The sequence below is a fragment of the Electrona antarctica genome, assembly GCF_951216825.1.
Source record: "Electrona antarctica genome assembly, chromosome: 23".
NCBI classification, from domain to species: Eukaryota; Metazoa; Chordata; class Actinopteri; order Myctophiformes; family Myctophidae; genus Electrona; species Electrona antarctica.
The window spans coordinates 20,852,234-20,870,640 of record NC_136804.1 but is presented as its reverse complement, the minus strand read 5'-3'; the positions used below and the strand labels follow the sequence as shown (position 1 = coordinate 20,870,640).

Below are 18,407 nucleotides of genomic sequence, written 5' to 3'. Positions count from 1 at the left end.
CGTTGATTGCAATAATTTTGGCCACGATAATTGAGACATTAGATTTTCATATTGACCCATCCCTGTGTATGTGAGCCTTTAGCGAACAGCCCCCACTAACAAGGAGACATGCTGTGTGTGTGTGTGTGTGTGTGTGTGTGTGTGTGTGTGTGTGTGTGTGTGTGTGTGTGTGTGTGTGTCGCAATAATGGTGGCGGGGGGGAAGTGCCAGTGTAGCATGTATGTCGCTTTTAATGTCTCACCAACCTCCGCCGCACGGCCACAAAGCCCACATTTCATGTTGTCTACCCATCATGCATGTGCTAACATAACAAGTGTCTCCATCTCCCTCAGTCTGCTTTCAGACCTCACACGCACATCTCCGCCACGTTCAAGGTTAGAGTCTCTCTCTCTCGCTCTCTCTCTCTCTCCATATCTCAAACAGATCCCACCCCCATCTGTCCTACTCCTAAAGCGCTCTCTCTCTCTCTGTGTGTGTTTTACTCGTTACACACCATAAGCCCAGCAGTTATGAGGCAGAACTTGATTGCAAAGGGGGAAAAGTGCAGCCATGAACTACCATCACCACAGTGACCACACTATGACTTCATGATGCTATATCACAGACCAACAATGGTTTAACAACTCAATCTCAATTAAACTCTCAGACAACATGTGTTTATTGTCAAAGACAAATACAATTCCACTCCACTCAAGTTCGCAACACTGACTGTATAGCCCAGTGGTTCTCAAATTTGTACATGTCAAGAACCACCAAATTGATAAATATTTGACCGTGGACCCCCACCTGAAAAGACGTTGTGCCAGGGACCCCCAAAAGAAGCAAAGATTAGTGTTAAAATGTTCACTAATGTTCAAGCGTGTGTATAGATCTGCTATTTTTGAATAGAAACACTCTGGAACTCCTCCAAGGACCAATGGGGGTCCCCGGACCCGACGTTGAGAACCACTGACATACTGATGTGAATCACATCATATGTTACCGTTAAATGCCATTCATCTGAGAGAGAGAGAGACACGCCCTCCTCACTCAGTCAGAGAACCGTTACCGATTTGGTCGTGTTTACAAGCCCGCTTGCTGCACTTTCTGGGCTGTTTATCTATGACCAGTGACCACCCACCCAACTGAAATATTAAGAATAGACTAATAGACTGTCTGCAATAATAGACTAAACTGCAGTGAAATGCTGGGAAAGTTCCGGCAATGCTGCTGCGCAACAAGTAGCCTACTTACGTCAAAACAGTGTTGGAAACAGTTGGGGTTTGACTTTGGATCAAAGTCGATATCTGTCTGGGGTAGCCTACGAAAATACTTTATCCAAACACTGCGACATTGCAATTTCCATGGAAATATTCAACTGCACAGACAGACAGACTCTCTAAGGCTAACAACACATTACATAAGGAGTAGGACGATGCATGTATGCACTAAACGAAACGATGCCAAAGAAGAACTAAACAGACAAATCAAGAGACATGACGTCAGATTTAATTCGGTGCTCACTCATGGGTCCCTTAATTCTTCAACGTCCACACCAACAGGGCCAGGCTATGTGTTAGATGTGTGGGATAAAAGAACAACCACGGTCCCCTCGGACAGGACAGTGCACGGAAAGAATCCGCTCAAACTTCCCAATTCCCATGCATGCAGCGCATCTGTCTAACAGGCAACAGCTCCAGATGTGTGAACTTAAAATGTTTATGCTTGCTGCTATAAATAATTCATGCTCTTTTCGTGCGACGGACGGTGTCGCTTGCCGACCTACGAGCCCCGTGCGACGTTCGGATTGTGCCGATCGATGATAGATAGATCAGCTATTTTCGGCCACATCTGGGCTTACAGTACAAACAAACAGTTACTTTGTAGCGGGACGCAGCCAGCGCTGCGCAAGGCTGGAACGGAGGAGGGAGGTATTTTTCTCGGGGAGGGGGAGAAAGAAACTTACTTGAAGGTGAGGATGCACAGCGGCCGGTAGGACTTGTGGCTCGTGTTGTCCGCCATCCGCTTGCCCCAAAAGTCGTCGGCGAAGACGCTCCGCAGGCTGGAGCCGGGGCGCACGTCCGGGTTGTTGGTGATGGCCCACACGTCGTCGTGGACGAACTCGCCGCGCAGCGAGTTGCCGTAGCAGAGCGCGCACAGGGCGACCAGCGCGGCGAGCCTCAAGGCTCGCAGGTATCGGCGCATGACGACGACTCGGATCGGGTCCAGCTGGACCTGCAGCCGCAGGAGGCTCTGCTGCTGCTGGCGATGGTGCTGCTGGCCCTTGGTCTTGTCTCCTCCGGCGGCTCCGTGCTGCTGCTGCTGCTGGTGGTGGTGGTGCGCTGTCATGATGTCGCCGCCGGCCTGATCGCTTCTTGCTGCTGGTCGACGGTGCTGGGGAGAAGAAGAACGCACGGCGGCGCGTTGGAGCCCATGTCCATTCCGCTGGGGGTGGATAGGGACGGACTGACTGTCTCTCTCTCTCTGCCCGTGGCCGGCGTGCCACCAAACTGCAGCAGCGGGACTGTGTGTGTGTACTGTGTATTGCTGATTCTGAACAGCAAAGCAAGCAACCGCCTCCTGGCGCATGCGCAGGAGAAGGCTGTCTTTTCTCTCCTCGGTGCCAGACTCATCAGCACCAGTGTTGGAAACTATTAGTAGGGCTCATAGACTGGGGTATAGAGGCTACATTTACTCACACCGTTTTGAGGTACTTTTACTTTACTTGAGAATAGGCCTATTTCACATTCTCGATCTGGCTGCTACTTTATACTACTACAACACTACATGTCAGAAGCAAATATTGTATAGGCTACTTAACTTTATTGGGGAGATTGAGTCACTCACAAGTTATGTTGCAGATTTAGATTAGGCCTATAATCATATATATATATATATAATTTTCTTTTCTTTTTTAAATCTCTATGGGAAAAATGAATGGGGTCTGGATGGATGGATGCCTCCCTCCCTCTCTCCGTGCAAGAGAGAGGGAGAGAGAGAGAGAGAGAGAGAGATGCATCAGCACCCACCTACACAAGAGAAATCAATAGTGCTCAACCGATCATTGCAACGGCAGAGATGTGACCTTTCTCTGCAGACAAGGCCAATAATAAACTAATGATGCGCTGCTAAGCGCCCGGGATGCACGAGATAATAGAGTGACAGCACTGTCCGGTACACACTTTAGGTCATGAGAAGCATCATCATCATCATCACGATTAGGGAGAAAATGAAAGGGAGGGGGGGGGGGGGGGGGGGGACATGGATGTTGTCGTCACTGTCAGGTGGAAACCTCATACGTCCAAAACCTTGACTTTGCAGGATTCATATTCAAAAGCAGCAGAAAACAGCAGATCTACAAGCTCAAAACGCATCGCAATGTGACACACTGAGCTTATACAGTAGATCTGCTATTTCTGCTACTTTTGTGTGACACATGCTGTATGTCGAAGTAGGGCTATATTTACAGGGAAAAAAACATGCAAAATTATTATGGAGATACGAGGTTTCTGCCCGACAGCAACGGTATTCTGTAGCAGTCTCTTTGGACGACGCATTGTAAAAATTTGGTTCTCAGATTCCGTCCGGGGACCTCCAGGGGTCCTTGAGCCGGTTCCAGGGGGTCCCCATTCCCCAGTTACATCATAGGAACCAAATGGTCTGTACTCAGAGAGTCCTGCAATTGGAACCAAATGGAACGTTACGGGTCCATTTGGTTAAAATGTATAATGAATTAATGAATTGCATTTTTATAGCGCTTCTCCAAGTGCTCAAAGCGCTTTACAATGGTTCATTCATTCATACATTGGGAGGTGAAGCGGCGAACAGTCAACGCCAGCGTCCTCACTTCCCACATTCACACACCAATGGTGGCAAGCTCACACCGACCGACTCATTGGAGGCAATGTAGGGTTCAGTGTCTCGACATGTGGACAGGAGGAGCCGGGATTCGAACTGCCGACCCAGGGATCATTGGACGAGCTGCTCTACCTCCTGAGCCACAGCTGCCCTGAGTAATAGACACTGAGTAACCCCAGCATCCTTATTCTCTCTGTGTGTGTGCGTGTGCGTGTGCGTGCGTGCTGGGGGCATTATTAGCCAAGCCTTATATATCTACAAGCTCACAACGTGTTGCAACTGTCAGCTATCGGCAAAGGCATTTTGTGTACGCGAAAAACAACGGTCCAAGATAGTACAGAACCAACTCAGGTCCAGCTTACAGGTCCAGATGGTTTAAGACTTAAACCATCTGGACCTGTAAGCTGGACCTGAGTTGGTTAAGTGACAGCACATGTCATCCACATGCATGTATTCCACATGCCTATGCTGTGTGTGTGTGTGTGTGTGTGTGTGTGTGTGTGTGTGTGTGTGTGTGTGTGTGTGTGTGTGTGTGTGTAAATGGTAAATGGTGCATTTATATAGCGCCTTTATCCAAGGCGCTTTACAGAGATTGTGCATTACATTCACCCATTCACACACACATTCACACACCGATGGCAGCGGAAACCATGCAAGGCACAAACTAGCACATCGGGAGCAATTTTGGGGTTCAGTGTCTTGCTCAAGGACACTTCGACAGTAACTCTGGTGGAGCCCGGGTTCGAACTGGCAACCTCACGGTTCCCATCCAGCCACTCTACCCCTGAGCCACCGCCGCCCTGTGTGTGTGTGTGTGTGTGTGTGTGTGTGTGTGTGTGTGCGCGACTGTGCGCACATAATATTTAAGCATATAAAAGTCAGCCACTAATCTATCAGATGCGTAAGTAAAGGACAGGGAACATTTTATGTCAACAGGTTCGGGTCAAGGTCACCGACTGCAAAGTGCAGGAAGATGCCACTCAAGGCATTAAGACGTGAGCTCAGCTTTACTATCTAGATTAAAACAAACAAACACACACACACACACACACACACACACACACACACACACACACACACACACACACACACACACACACACACACACACACACACACACACACACACACACACACACACACACACACACACACACACACACACACACACACACACACAAAGGGTGGGCTTAATAATTCATAGAGGGTACATGGTTGGCTGATTCAGAGCATCCATCAGTTCCAGGTGAGTGAGGAACAGATGGCCTTCTTGCATGTGTGTGTCATGTATGTCACGTGATAGCCAACATAACAGAGGAACCCTCTGCCAAAAGCAAACATAATGTAGATGTTGATGCATTCAAGTTTATTTTTTTCCCGACTTGTAGGACACTCATCAAGAAACTGGACATCAGAACATGCTTATATGTAGGCCTATGACTTACTTATATATAGCTTACTTTTGTATTCCCAGTATTTTGTTCCAATAGGGACTATTCAGTAACACCCCAAAAGCCTCGTTAATGCTTCATCGGTTGACAGTGTCAAACTTTGTCAGATTAATTTAATTTCAGCAAGTTACATTGGACTCTCTCACACACACACACACACACACACACACACACACACACACACACACACACACACACACACACACACACACACACACACACACACACACACACACACACACACACACACACACACACACACACACACACACACACACACACACACACACACAGTGTCAGAGGAGAGCAAGGCTGGTGATACATCCAACAGCCTACGGTAGACGCTCTGTATCAGACAATATTATAGCGAGAACATCTGGTGTCCCCCTTGTGGACACAGAAACTCATTGCCATTCATGTCCTGTTGTAGCTGGCTTGCCACTGACCTTTCTGTCTCGTTGGTGCCTGCAGTCCAATAAGCCTCGTGGTTTGAGAGAGTTTGAGGCAAACAAAAGCACAAATCCCTGGTGCTCTAGACTAGAGAGCCTGGAGGAATACGGGGGGGGGAGTTGAAAAGATTTATTTTATTCAACAAACTGAATAAGGACATTTGTGGAAGCTAGCCCGTGGGTGGTCTCTCTCTTCCCAACAGTCATGTCTATCATTTACCACTCTGGAACCAAATTGCCTTTAGCACCAAGTTAAATTAGATTCCTCTGTTCCTCTGTTCTGTGTGCGTGTGTGTGTGTGTGTGTGTGTGTGTGTGTGGTGTGTATGAGAGAGAGTGGGGGAGCTAGGGACATGGGCAGGAGTTTAGTTGACAGTGACTCCTTGCGGCACATGAATGGCACATGAGGCAGCACAAGCTGACAGGCTGCCCGCCTGCCCGCTAGCCGCACTAGACTCGTGCCTGTACTGTAGACCAATTTTAAAGTTGGAGTGCTGTGATTTTTTCCACCCTAAAACATGATCATCAGGACTTTTAATACCTTTTTAATACCTAAATAAAAACAAGAAAGCAAAAAATATCATTACCTCATCAAACGTGACCAACAAACTATATAGTCTGCTATAAAACCAAACTCAACCATTGGACAAATTGTCAAAAAATATAAGAAAGAGGCAAAAAATGTGAAAAGAGCTATTTTCACAATATTTATCTGCAGTGGAACCGAGCAAAAATAAAGGGCAAGGTCGCGAGCACACATCCGCCTGTGTGATGGGCAGACGGCAGACTGCTGGGCGACCGCTGGCACTTTGGCTTGGGGGTCAGATCATATATGGAGCGTGTCTTGAGAGTTGAGTGTACAGGGTTTGATGAGGTCAGATCAACATATGGAATGTCAGAACAGGTCACCTCCATATATGGTGATCTAAGGGTTTGAGGTCAGATGTAGCGTTTCTAGCCGGCTGACCGTGACCATATATGGAGACATGATGTCACAAGGCGTGACCATATGGAGGCGTGATGTCGCGTGGTGGTGGGTAACCATCTGACGGTCGGGAGATGCAGGTTTTCATAGTAAATGCGACCTATGGTCGCAATAAATCCGGCATATCTCCAACAATAACACAAACCTCTAAATGTCTAACCCTGACCGCAACCTGAATCTTTTCCTATAGCCTAGTAAAAAAACAGTTTTAACCAACAAGTTTTTCTTTTTTCAATGTCTATCAGATTTCACTACACTTGTGGGGACATCATGGACATCCAAGGGCAGCAGGCCAGTGCTCTGGATCACTGGGGGAGGCATGTTATGTTAACATCCCAGCAGGACATGCTGCCTTCACGCTGTACACACACACACAAACCCCTCCTATGACCCCAGTCATGCAGGAAGGATATTAGTGTGTGTGGGGAATGGAGAGAAGTGGGAAGTTGGAGGGAGCATTGCTCCAGGGGAAACGCATACATAAGATGAAAGAGAGTGCTAATTTCACTCAGGAGCGTGCATCATCGTCATCATAAGCCCGGTGACGCCAGTTTTGGGCCTCTTATCAAGCGTTGGTCGGCCACAACATTTTATCTGCTACTCAGTACTCATATTCCTAAATGATTCCCTCTTAACAGTAACGATTCCTAGGGTTACTACTTTAAACAAACATCATACTCCAAGCAAACTAAACAAATTAAAAGTATAGACTTGGCTGCCACATGACGTCACGTTTAGTAGGATCTCTAAACAAAGTCCCAACCCTAATTACTGGCACATAGAAACACCTGTTCTCGGGGAAGGGGGAGAGCGCTTGTCCTTAATCAAGGTCTCTGTGTAATCACACCCACTGTAATCACTGCAGCTACTCTACAACTCTGTTCTGACTCACCAGAGACCTGCTGGAGGAGAGAGAGAGAGAGACAGACAGACAGACAGACAGACAGACAGACAGACAGAGAGACAGAGAGACAGACAGACAGACAGACAGACAGACAGACAGACAGACAGATAAAGAGAGAGGGGGGTGGAATCAAACAGCTGCTCTCTCATTTAGTTTCTCCCTCTCCGTGTCCATAGGAACAGCTCAGTGAGTGGACTGTTCACTGTTAAGTCATTTGAAATATGAGTCCCCACTCTCTCCCGAGCTGTGTTTCTGTTTGTTTAAAGGGTGTACTCTCATGGAGAGCTTTGTACATTCTGCCAGGCATGCAAGCTAATTACCCTCTAAACAAAGAACCCCCCCCCCCCCAGTACACAATACTAATCAACAGAGTGCACGGCAAGTCCAAATAACAGTTTCATGTTCTCAAAGTGGGTGCGCCAGTCCAGCGTCCTCCACAGTAGAATTTGATTGCGTTATTATTAGAGCCGGGGCCGGATGATTGCTGTTCAAACAAGGTGACGATTCCCACTGTAGATGTGCATGGCCTGCTGACCCCAGTGCACACACTGCACGCTCAAATCCTGCAAGTAGTGCTTGAGAGTGAAATTGGTCATTAGTGGAAAAGGGTGATTAGCTCTGAAGTAGCATATAGGGACACTTAGGAGACCGCCTCAAGGATGCAACACAATAGGACATGATGGTGACCTGAGAGGCAGGGGGATGGAGCAGGTGGGACATTTAACATGCAGTCTGACAGCACAATTAACAACGCTAATGTAATAAGTTGCCATCATCATGACAGTGACAGGCTGCAGCTAAGAGGTTCATTATGTCTTGTAAATTATAAAAGCTGCCGTTGTTGAGGCGGAGGTCATCTTCAGCATCAGGGTTTAGCGGACACCATATTGGCGTGAGTAAAGCAAAGCAAAGCAGTTCTTTGTTTACCCAGGGTGAATGGACTAAGCTCGAGATGCTTGTTTACAGCCAGACCCTGCTCATAGAACATTTCATGGTAGGGGTTCAATGCCTTGCTCAAGGGCACTTCCGCGGTGGTAATTTTAACGTGCCGGTCCGGGGATTCGAACTGGCGACCTTCCGATAACAAGACCGCTCCGCAAACCGTTCGGCCACCGCTGCCCCTAATGTGTGTGCGAGGGCTGGGGTCCTCCCTAACTCAGGGGCTGTAGGCTACCAGACACACTAAGTGACCACCTGAGTGTATTCAAAATACGTACTGCTTGGCTGCAGTGTTGCCATGTCTGCTTATTAGATCTTAATTTATGATGTTTATCTTGTCTTGTAGCCTTAACCAGTCCCACTTGTGATTTCATGGGATAGTTAACCAGGCTACTTGTCTTGTACAAAGTTAAATAATCTTTAGTAGCAAGAAAGTAGCAAAAATAGCAGATCTACAACACAGCGCAATTCACAATGTGTGAAAACGTTCTGTCTGTGGGTGTTATAAATATTGGGACAACTATTAATAAGAACTTGTGACTAAATAGTAACTGGAGTCATCGGATCCATTGGAACACTGGTTCCTGAAAAGTAAGTGCTTTGGACATACACAAGGTTTCTGCCCGACAGTAAGGCAGTTTTGTGATGTTGTGTAGGCATTGTCATCACATCTAACTGTCATCTTCCAGAGACACACAGACCTTCCCAGGTAACACCTTCAGAGGGTGTTTTTTAACATGACATACAATGAATGGAAAGACTCTCCCAGTGAAGGTGTGTGTGAAGGTGTGTAGGTGTGTGTTAGAATCAGAATCAGAGAAGGACAGCTCTCCTCCTCTCTCCCAGTCCAAATGGACTCTGATTCTCCTGGGTTTCTGGTACACTGAGAGCTCCGTCTTTGACCTTGATGAGGAGACTGCTGTGGAATTACCAATAACCATCTCTGACACACCTGGTGAGTAGTATGCTATGTAATTACCATGAGCGAGCACTAGTCTCCAGTGTTTCCCAATTACCCGCTCCTTCCACTTTACAGGCTCTTCAATCACACCCAGTTGCTATTTTGCAACGTCTACAACCTCAACATCCCAGCTGTGAGAGCCTGAGCTAAATACCTTAGAAGCCAGGACAAGGTCATAGTGGTCACACCTCTCTGGGATGTCTGGGACCCAGGGACATTTGTCGTTGTAGGACACACTGGTCACAGTGGTCAGATCGTCAGACAAGATGAGATCTTCACCAGCAGTGTTGGGATCCAGGATGATAGGCGTGTAGGAGACAATGTCCTTCATGTTGTGCCATACTGTGAACATCAGGTTGCCCAGGTGTTTGGCCACGTCAATGAGTGTTCTTTCTGGGAGCGGTGGTGGATCCGGCAGCCTGCGCTGCACAAGGTGCGTTTCCATCAAGCCGTTTTTTTGCGCATTAAGGCTCTTGCGCAAAATCTCCTGGATGGAAACACATCAACATGCGAATAAGTCTCCATTTTTCGCAAAACACTTTTTCGCTAGAAGGTGGCGGATTTTGAGGCTATATCGAAAAAGTGAAATGCGCAACTGGAGCATGGAAACACTAGCGAAAAATGAACTCGCATGATATCGCTTTCTGATTGGCTACAACGTCTGTCATTCAATACATGCATCGCCTGCATCAAATCAGCCAGTCGTGGCTATGTGTGTTGTTGTTGTGTCGGTTGTGTCGCTGTTCTGGTGACATCACATGACGTGTCCATGTGCGTTGTTGTTGTTGTGTCGGTTCTTAGTGTCGCTGTTCTGGTGACATCAGATTGCGCTGCTTTCTTCTTTTGCAGTTATATAAAGTCATTGGACTGAAAGAGTGCGCCACCTCCTGGTTTAACAGACCAATAATCACATATTATTCGCTTGAGATCCGCAAATGGAAACGAGAGACATTGCGCTTCACTTTTTTCGCATTAACAAACATACGCTTCCTATTTTCGCAAAGGCTTGATGGAACCGCACCTACTGTGGCCTTGTAGTATAGGGATGAAACACTTAGAAACTAATTGATCATAAATATGATCAATACTGGTAATTCAAAGCGACTTTTAGTACCTAGAAAAACGGTATATAAGTCATAGATATTACAATTAAATGAAATAATCTATGCCTATTTTGTGCATGTCAATATAGGTGAAAACCTTCAAAGAATTTCAAAAATAGTTAAAAGTACCCGATCCATGAGCTCCCAATGCATTGTGATGCAACGCATAGTGAGATCATAGATCGGCAAGGGTGTCAAAGTACAAAATAATGCTTGTGTTAATTGATTTGTTGATATATTAAGTATAAACATAAATGTATTTAACTGCGCTTCTCGATTAATTGAAAAAGTAGTTAAGAGTTGAAGCCCTACCTTGTAGTTCTGCATGAATGAGACGTCGTCGTCTGCCTCGACGTCTCTGATGGTTTTGGAAAGGGCCGTCATCTCTCTGTTCAGCCTCTCAATCATCTCTCTGTTCAGCCCCTCAATCATCTCTCTGTTCAGCCTCTCTGTTCAGCCCCTCAATCATCTCTCTGTTCAGCCCCTCAATCATCTCTGTTCAGCCCCTCAATCATCTCTGTTCAACCTCTCTGTTCAGCCTCTCAATCATCTCTCTGTTCAGCCCCTCAATCATCTCCATCATCATCCGACTCTCCTCCCTCTCTTCTTCCCTCACTGCAGAGATCCTATACATTTCAAACGAAAGCACAGGTCAATACAAAAACTGTTACTACAGTGGACGACACCATGATAAAGCATTACACTTTCAACAGGGTCCACCATTTCCATTTTAAATTCATCAGAACATTTAGAGACGTACAAATATACACTTCTATAACAAAAAACAAGAAATCGTCATTTCCTCGTCAAGAAAGTAGCCTAAAATGGGAAAAATATAGGCTACTTAAGAGGAAGGAAGGTAGTGAGCTTGTAGATCGGCTTATATTCAAACGGCCGAAATGTATGACTAAAGTAGTTAATGTGTTTTTTAATCAATTAATCAAACTCTTTTTTTTTTTTTTTGCGGCTTACACCTTTTATTGGTTTTTGAAGGGACTGACAGTAGGCTGACAGGAAACGGGAGAGAGATGGGGGAAGACATGCAGTAAAGGCCGTGTCGGGCTCAGGAGTCGAACCCGCGGCACACTGCGACTGGATTACCAGTCGGGTGCCCAGACGGTTTTCGTGCTTGGACAGACCCAGGTACTCGAGTAGCTACAGACAGTAAACATAAATGTTACTTTCCACCACTGCTATATCAACGTACGTTTTTCAGAAAACTCTTGGGATTTACTTAGATTGGTTTAGAACAGCGCATATTTTTTAAAACATTTTAGAAAAGTCTTTAAAGTTAAGAACGACTGATTTAGAAGGAATTTGTATAATTCGCCCCCTTCAGGTCTCAAGGATGAGGATAGTGGAAGGCTCAGAGACAGAGTTGCACTGATGGATGACAAGCTTTTACAATGACAGTTTAAGCTGTGTGTGCTGCTGGTGTACTCTGCATCTGTAACACCACCATGTGTCTATTCCCTCAGCAGAACGCTCTCTTCACTAAACTCAGCTGTGTGTGTGTGTAGCATTATTTACTATGAAAACCTGCATTTCCGTGTGGCATGTCACACGCCTCCATATATGGTCACACCTCGATTGTGACATCACGCCTCCATATGGTCACTCACGCCTCGTAACATCACGGCTCGTGAGATGTCACGCCACCATACAGTATATGACCATCTCCATATATGAAGATCACGACACTGACCTCATCTAACCCTGGATAACCAATCATACATGGAGAAGACTGGATCATCACCTGAATCTGCACATACGTATGTATGGAGCCAGCAGCAACTCTACATCTGACCTCAAACACTTAGATCTCCATATGGAGCTGGCCTGTTCTGACATTCCATAATTATGTTGATCTTTCCCAACCCGTCCTTCCTGTTCTGACATTCCATATGTTGATCTGACCTCATCAAACCCTGCACACTCAAGACACGCTCCATATATGGCCAGTACAGAATTCATTCCATATGTTGATCTGACTCCCCATGCCGAAGCGCCAGCACTCGCCCAGCAGTCTGCCGTCACCCAGGCAGATGTTTGCACGTGACCTCGCCCTTTAGGGGTGATATACAGTATATAGCGCTCACTTTAGAAGCACAGCTCAGTGAAGCTGACAAACCCAATTTCCCTCCATGGGATGAAGTATAGGACTAATTATCTGCCTCACTCTGAAACCATGAACTTTAGGCTAATCTCTACCTCTGTGGACTTATGCCCTTTTGTCTCTCTTCTCGCTTCGCAAGACCTTAGTTGTGTCTTTCTTTATTCATTATTACTCTTTCCCCAGCAATCTCCAGGGTCCAAGCAAAACCTTTAATCCCTATCCGAATGGATCAGATTCAGAGAACATGACTGGGATCTGTGATCATAGAATTATCTCAGCAAACACTATGTCAATAAGAGATAAGTTTAATTAATAAAATATCTTTTTAACACCCCAAATCCAAATCTGATCCACTCAGACAGGGAGTCAAAGCTTTGTCCTCTTGGGCCCATGCAGGCCCCAGGGCATTTGAGGCAAAAGCCAGGCTGGATAACATGCATCCTCGCCAAGTGTGATTAGAGCCAGCCCGGACCAGCTAAATATGACAGAGCTGACATCACACATTAATCCGACTTTGTGAGACTCTACATATTATCACCTACTGTAAGTGTCTGTGTATGGAGAGCCAGAGAATGAGGCTGCAAATCTGCCCAAGTGTGTCTGACATGTCTCTAACCTTTTCTTTTTTCACTTTCTCCTCTTTGCCCTCCAATTGTCTTAACTTTTCACCACTATCTCTGGATCCTCTCCCCTCCCCAAATGGTGCAGTCCTGCTCAATACTGCACTGCTGCTGTTCGTTACCAGTGTTGCCAGGTCCGCTTATTATAAGCAACTTTGGGCATTTTCCCTGTAAAGTAGTTTTTTGGGACTTGTTTCTAAAGTGTAGTTGATTATTTGGGTAAGTTTCCTAATGTTGTTAAACCAGTGGTTCTTAGAAATGGACAAATTGATATATAATGTCTACTTAATATTAAAGTAAGAAATGTTTTTTAAACTGCTTTTTGGGCATAGACCTCATTGCTTATTTCTCTCAAAGTCTGCAAAATCTAGCAACAGTGTTTGTTACTGTACTGCTGTTCGTTAATGTGCTGCTTGTTACTGTACTGCCGCAGCATTCTCGCCTGGCCTAGAAACGTCTGCCAAAATGCTCCACCAGACAGGGTTGCTCACATGCACGACAGGATTACAACGCTCAGATACACAGAGGGGAAGTTGAGAATAATTTATACTTTGTCATAGGACCCCATCTCTTGCCAAAAATGACTCATTTTCAAACAGAGAGATCAAATCAGTCTTCTTCAGCACGAGTGACACCAGTTAATTCCAACGGCGCAGGTGTGAATATTCGCCATCGTGCTTCATAATTAGCACGTCAGACAGACGGGCTGAAGGAGACGTGATGTCTGGCTGGGGTTGAGAGCTGAGCTCTCCAGCACACTCGGCTGCTCCTAAATACCGATGTGGACAGAGACAGGCAGCCGCAGGCAGGCAGAACAGGGTATGCTACAACACACACAACCTGCAACGAAACACACAGGGAATACTAACTCAGAAGAGGGAGAATGAAAGGAAAACGAAAAAGACAGAGTGCCCAGGATTTAGAGAGAGGCTGACGTAATGCACTAAAGTTAACCCAGGCGTTAAGCACCCCATCCCGCCTCAACAGCTTTCCTGAACACACCTGGTCTAGCCATTTATTATGAATCCCCTCTTTGACAAAACCTTAACATCTTTCAACGTGGCATCCCGATTTTGGTCATTATAGGCAGAACCTTCCAACAATTTCCAAAAACGTTCACAAAATTAGAAGACAAGTCAACAACAGCAGGTCTACAAGCTCACAATGTGAGGCGCTGTGAGCTTGTCGATTGGCTATTTTAGAATATCTTTTGAATAGGGCTCAAGTGATTAAGTAAAACGCTGAGGTGAATATAATCTTTAAAGACATCACCTTAAGACTGTGTCCTTCATCTAACAAAAAGCCCAATTGCCACAGAGATTTACAGACCTCGTTGGGGGACCATTATGAATTATTGGCACAGTTTACACAATGCAACACAGAGGCTATAAAAAGGGGCCCCACACCTGTCTTCTCTGACGTATCCCATAATACTAGAAGACCTACATACAGAGGCCGACTTGTCCAACCACACTCGCTCAGAGAGAGAGAGAAGGTTGTGGACCGTGGATGAATTACCAGTGTTCTGGAATAACTCTCTCTTTTTTACAGTCTAGACAGAGCTACAACACTCCCTGTGAAGAGAGAAAGGGAGGGAAGAAAAGGAGAAACGTAAGAAGGGAGGAGGGGAGTGTGTGTGTGTGTGTGTGTCTTTGTGTGTGTATGTCAGCATTGGAATAAGAAGCGAAACAACCCAGAAAGATTGTTACAGGAACTTTTATGATTTTTTTCTTAAGTTAGTTTCTGAGAACATTAGAAAAACAAAACCCAAAGACAAACCGAACAAAAAATAATAAAAATAAAATTAACCGCTCTTCTCCCATTATCAATCCCCCCTGCCCCCCCCCCCCCCCCCCCACCCCCACCATCAAGTTTTTTTTTACATTTCATGTGTGTGACCGTTTCATGTTTTTACAATGTTTTTTACAATACAAGCACGGCGTGACGCCGTGCTTCAACCTTTTTTTTTTTTTTTTTACCACATAGACCACAATAACAGAAAACAGGAAAGACACACTAGCATAGAGGACTCCGCTCACCCATATGGGGTTTAAGTGGTTAAACTCCAGTCCATCCGTCCCATCCTCTGTCCGTGTGCAAGAAGGCACCCTTTGCAGACTCTGCTGCTCCGATCCCAGTTGAGATGATTTAAGCATTAATTATGGAGACGAAGGCAGTGTGGGTAAAACATGTGTGTGACCGCCGCACGTTCCGTCACTCGACACACACGCTCTTTAAACAGGCGTCCATGTGCTCGCACGCGTCACCAACGCATGTTTTACGAGTAACTGAGACCAAAGGACTGCACCGTACAAGAACACAAATCAACTTTGCTGATGATATTATATATATATATATATAAAATGCAGACTTTTCTCTACACATTAATCCATGTCTCTCTCACACATCAACTCATCCTGCGCACACACACACACACACACACACACACACACACACACACACACACACACACACACACACACACACACACACACACACACACACACACACACACACACACACACACACACACACACACACACACACACACACACACACACACACACACACACACACACACACACACACACACACACGGTTGTAGCAATAGTCCAATAGGGGCTGTGGTTCTGTACAGGGCCTCAGGGCCAAAACATCATACTGAACCAGTCCACTATACGAGTCCAGCTGCGATGGAACCCTAGAACCTGGTCTCGCTGGGGGGGTCCACAAAGTCCCTGATCCGTGATCTGGTCTGATCTGGATAGGAAAGCGCAGTGGATCCACTTCAGATCAGGTCAGACCCTCCTCCTCTCCCCCGCCGGGTCTACAGTCCTCACCTCAGCATTCTGAGAACACATCAAGGGCGTGAGTAACAGTGTCAATTTCGTTTGTCGCCTACCTTTTTTTTCCACAGACCAAAACAAAATAAAAACTAAACAAAACTATGGTATGGCGACTAAAACGAAGACTAAATATATTGACAATGATATATATTGACAGGAAATGGGTATGCCACCTTCAGGGGAGCCGGGACTACAGTTATGCACAGAGCCTATTGGCCTAGAGCTCTGTTTCCTCCCTCCCGATTGGCCCATTGCCTGGTTTTCTCACCATTGTCCCTTGGCGGCGGTGCTTCTCCTCTGCTGTGATAGGCTGTAGATCTCCTGCAGCTGCTTCTTCTGGTCGTCACTGAGAGGAGCCGTCAGAGTCTGGTACCAGCCTGCGTCTGTGTTCTGAACCCCTGCACGCACGCACACACACTATGTAAAGCGCCTTGGATAAAAGGCCCATCAATTCTACAAATGCCCCCTAAAATCAGTAGTTCTCACACTTTCACGATAAAAAAAAAGAAATAAAAAAATAGCAGAGCGGCACTTTGCCACGCTGTGTGCTTGTACATCTGCTATTTTTGAATAGCCAACACAAAAATCTTAAATGCCACAGTTGTTTCCTGGTTTGAATGGGTTAACTCTATGGTGCCAGATAATAAAATACAAGGACTTGAAGTGAGTGCTGGTGATCTATAGATTCAGTTGCATTCTCTTTGAATGGCGCACAGCGCACTCGGTAAACAACCATTTAGATCTAAATCCAGAATTTTCTGAAAAACCTATTTTCATTGGCCCTAAAAAATAATAATTTCCTTTGGTTATTGATTTTTAAATGAACATTAGGGGAATGTCAATTTCAGTAATTTAGGTTTAGTGTTTTTCATTTCATTTGTCTATGTGCTAGAGTACAGGGAGGCTGAGAAATAAATAAATATATATTATACAGCAACATCTAAAATGACCAGGGCTGGATTAGCCGTCTGGGCACTCCCGATCCCGTCGATCATTGTGTCACCGCACATCTCTCTCCCCATTTCCTGTCAGCCTACTGTAAATCTATCAATAAAGGCAGACCTCCAAATGGACCCTTACGGGTTCCATTCTCTCTCATTCAACTCTCAGAGTTATGACAGTCCTTGTAACTAAAACGTGTACGGACATATTGATGACCACTGGTATAAACACATACAGTAGGTTACAACAGGTCTGTGTGTGTGTGCGCGCATACTCACTGAGCAGGGCGGCCGTGAAGAACTGATACTCGTCCTCTCCATTGTCGTAGTCCAGCGGCGTGCTGTACTCCTCCAGCGGCGTGCCCTCAAAGCCCTCCTCATCCCAGTAATCATCCTCATCCTCCTCCTCCTCCTCTTCCTCCTGCTGCTCCCCGCCGCCTGCCTGGCATGGGCCCACCATGCTGGACTGCTGCTGCTGCTGCATCATGGCGCCGCGGCTGGTCTCCGTCACCTCGTCTTCGTCGCTGGGAATCTCCTCTGGCAGCCCCAAAAAAGGAGTAGAAACAATTTCGTCAGCGTCGGCCCGGGAAAAACCTTGTACGATCCACTCCAAAACTGTTACTTTTTCCAGGAAATAGAAAAACAGAATTGTTACTTTTTCAGGAAATTGAAAAACAGAACTGTTACTTTTTCAGAAAATGGAAAAAAACTGAATATGTTTCAAAAGGATCCAATGTAGTTATTTATTATTTTTTTGTTATAAAAATGCTTCCATCTCTGATTTATTTTCCCAGATTGCGTTTCTGGTGAAAACAAGCCATATTAGTCAATACCTAAATAATGGCAGATCGCAGTTACAATCTTTGTTTTACGGAGAAAAGAAGAGAGACTTGACATTAGTAGATCACAAATCCTTTTGCTTTAACACGGTTTCGTGAGAAGGATTGCATTGTCTACTGTATGAACAAACTGTGTGACAGTGTTGTAGTTAAGGTTACGTACTGTATGTTTAAAAGTTCAGCATATGCATGTTTAAAATACTCTAAACAGATGGGAAGCTAGCACCCAAGCACATTCCTTGTCATGGTAAACTTCCATAGTTCCTGGCCACCAGGTTTTAAAAGGAAACAAAACAAAAAAACAGTCCATTTACTTGCACTACAAAACAGTTTAGACATCTTTACGTTGGACAGCCGGAGCTATAGGGGCCATGCGGGGACATGTGGTCCAGCTAACTTGACCTCAGTGCTGGGAGGA

General features: G+C 45.7%; 2 protein-coding genes across 3 annotated transcripts in view; both read right to left on the bottom strand.

Moving 5' to 3' along the window:
• Window positions 1–2,584, bottom strand: part of tmtc1 (transmembrane O-mannosyltransferase targeting cadherins 1) — a 77,378-nt gene extending 74,794 nt beyond the window's left edge. For both annotated transcript variants that reach the window (XM_079494633.1, XM_079494634.1), the window contains exon 1: window positions 1,946–2,584. In XM_079494633.1, coding sequence (XP_079350759.1) covers window positions 1,946–2,568 — 623 coding nt within the window. In that variant the 5' untranslated portion in view covers window positions 2,569–2,584. The remainder of the gene's footprint in view (window positions 1–1,945) is intronic.
• Window positions 2,585–16,473: 13,889 nt separating this feature from the next.
• ipo8 (importin 8) overlaps window positions 16,474–18,407 on the bottom strand; it is a gene marked incomplete at its 3' end in the record, with an annotated part of 31,797 nt that continues 29,863 nt past the window's right edge. The window contains exons 24-25 of the mRNA XM_079494646.1: window positions 17,430–17,687; window positions 16,474–16,607 (exon numbers count right to left, since the gene is read on the bottom strand). Coding sequence (XP_079350772.1) covers window positions 16,474–16,607; window positions 17,430–17,687 — 392 coding nt within the window. The remainder of the gene's footprint in view (window positions 16,608–17,429; window positions 17,688–18,407) is intronic.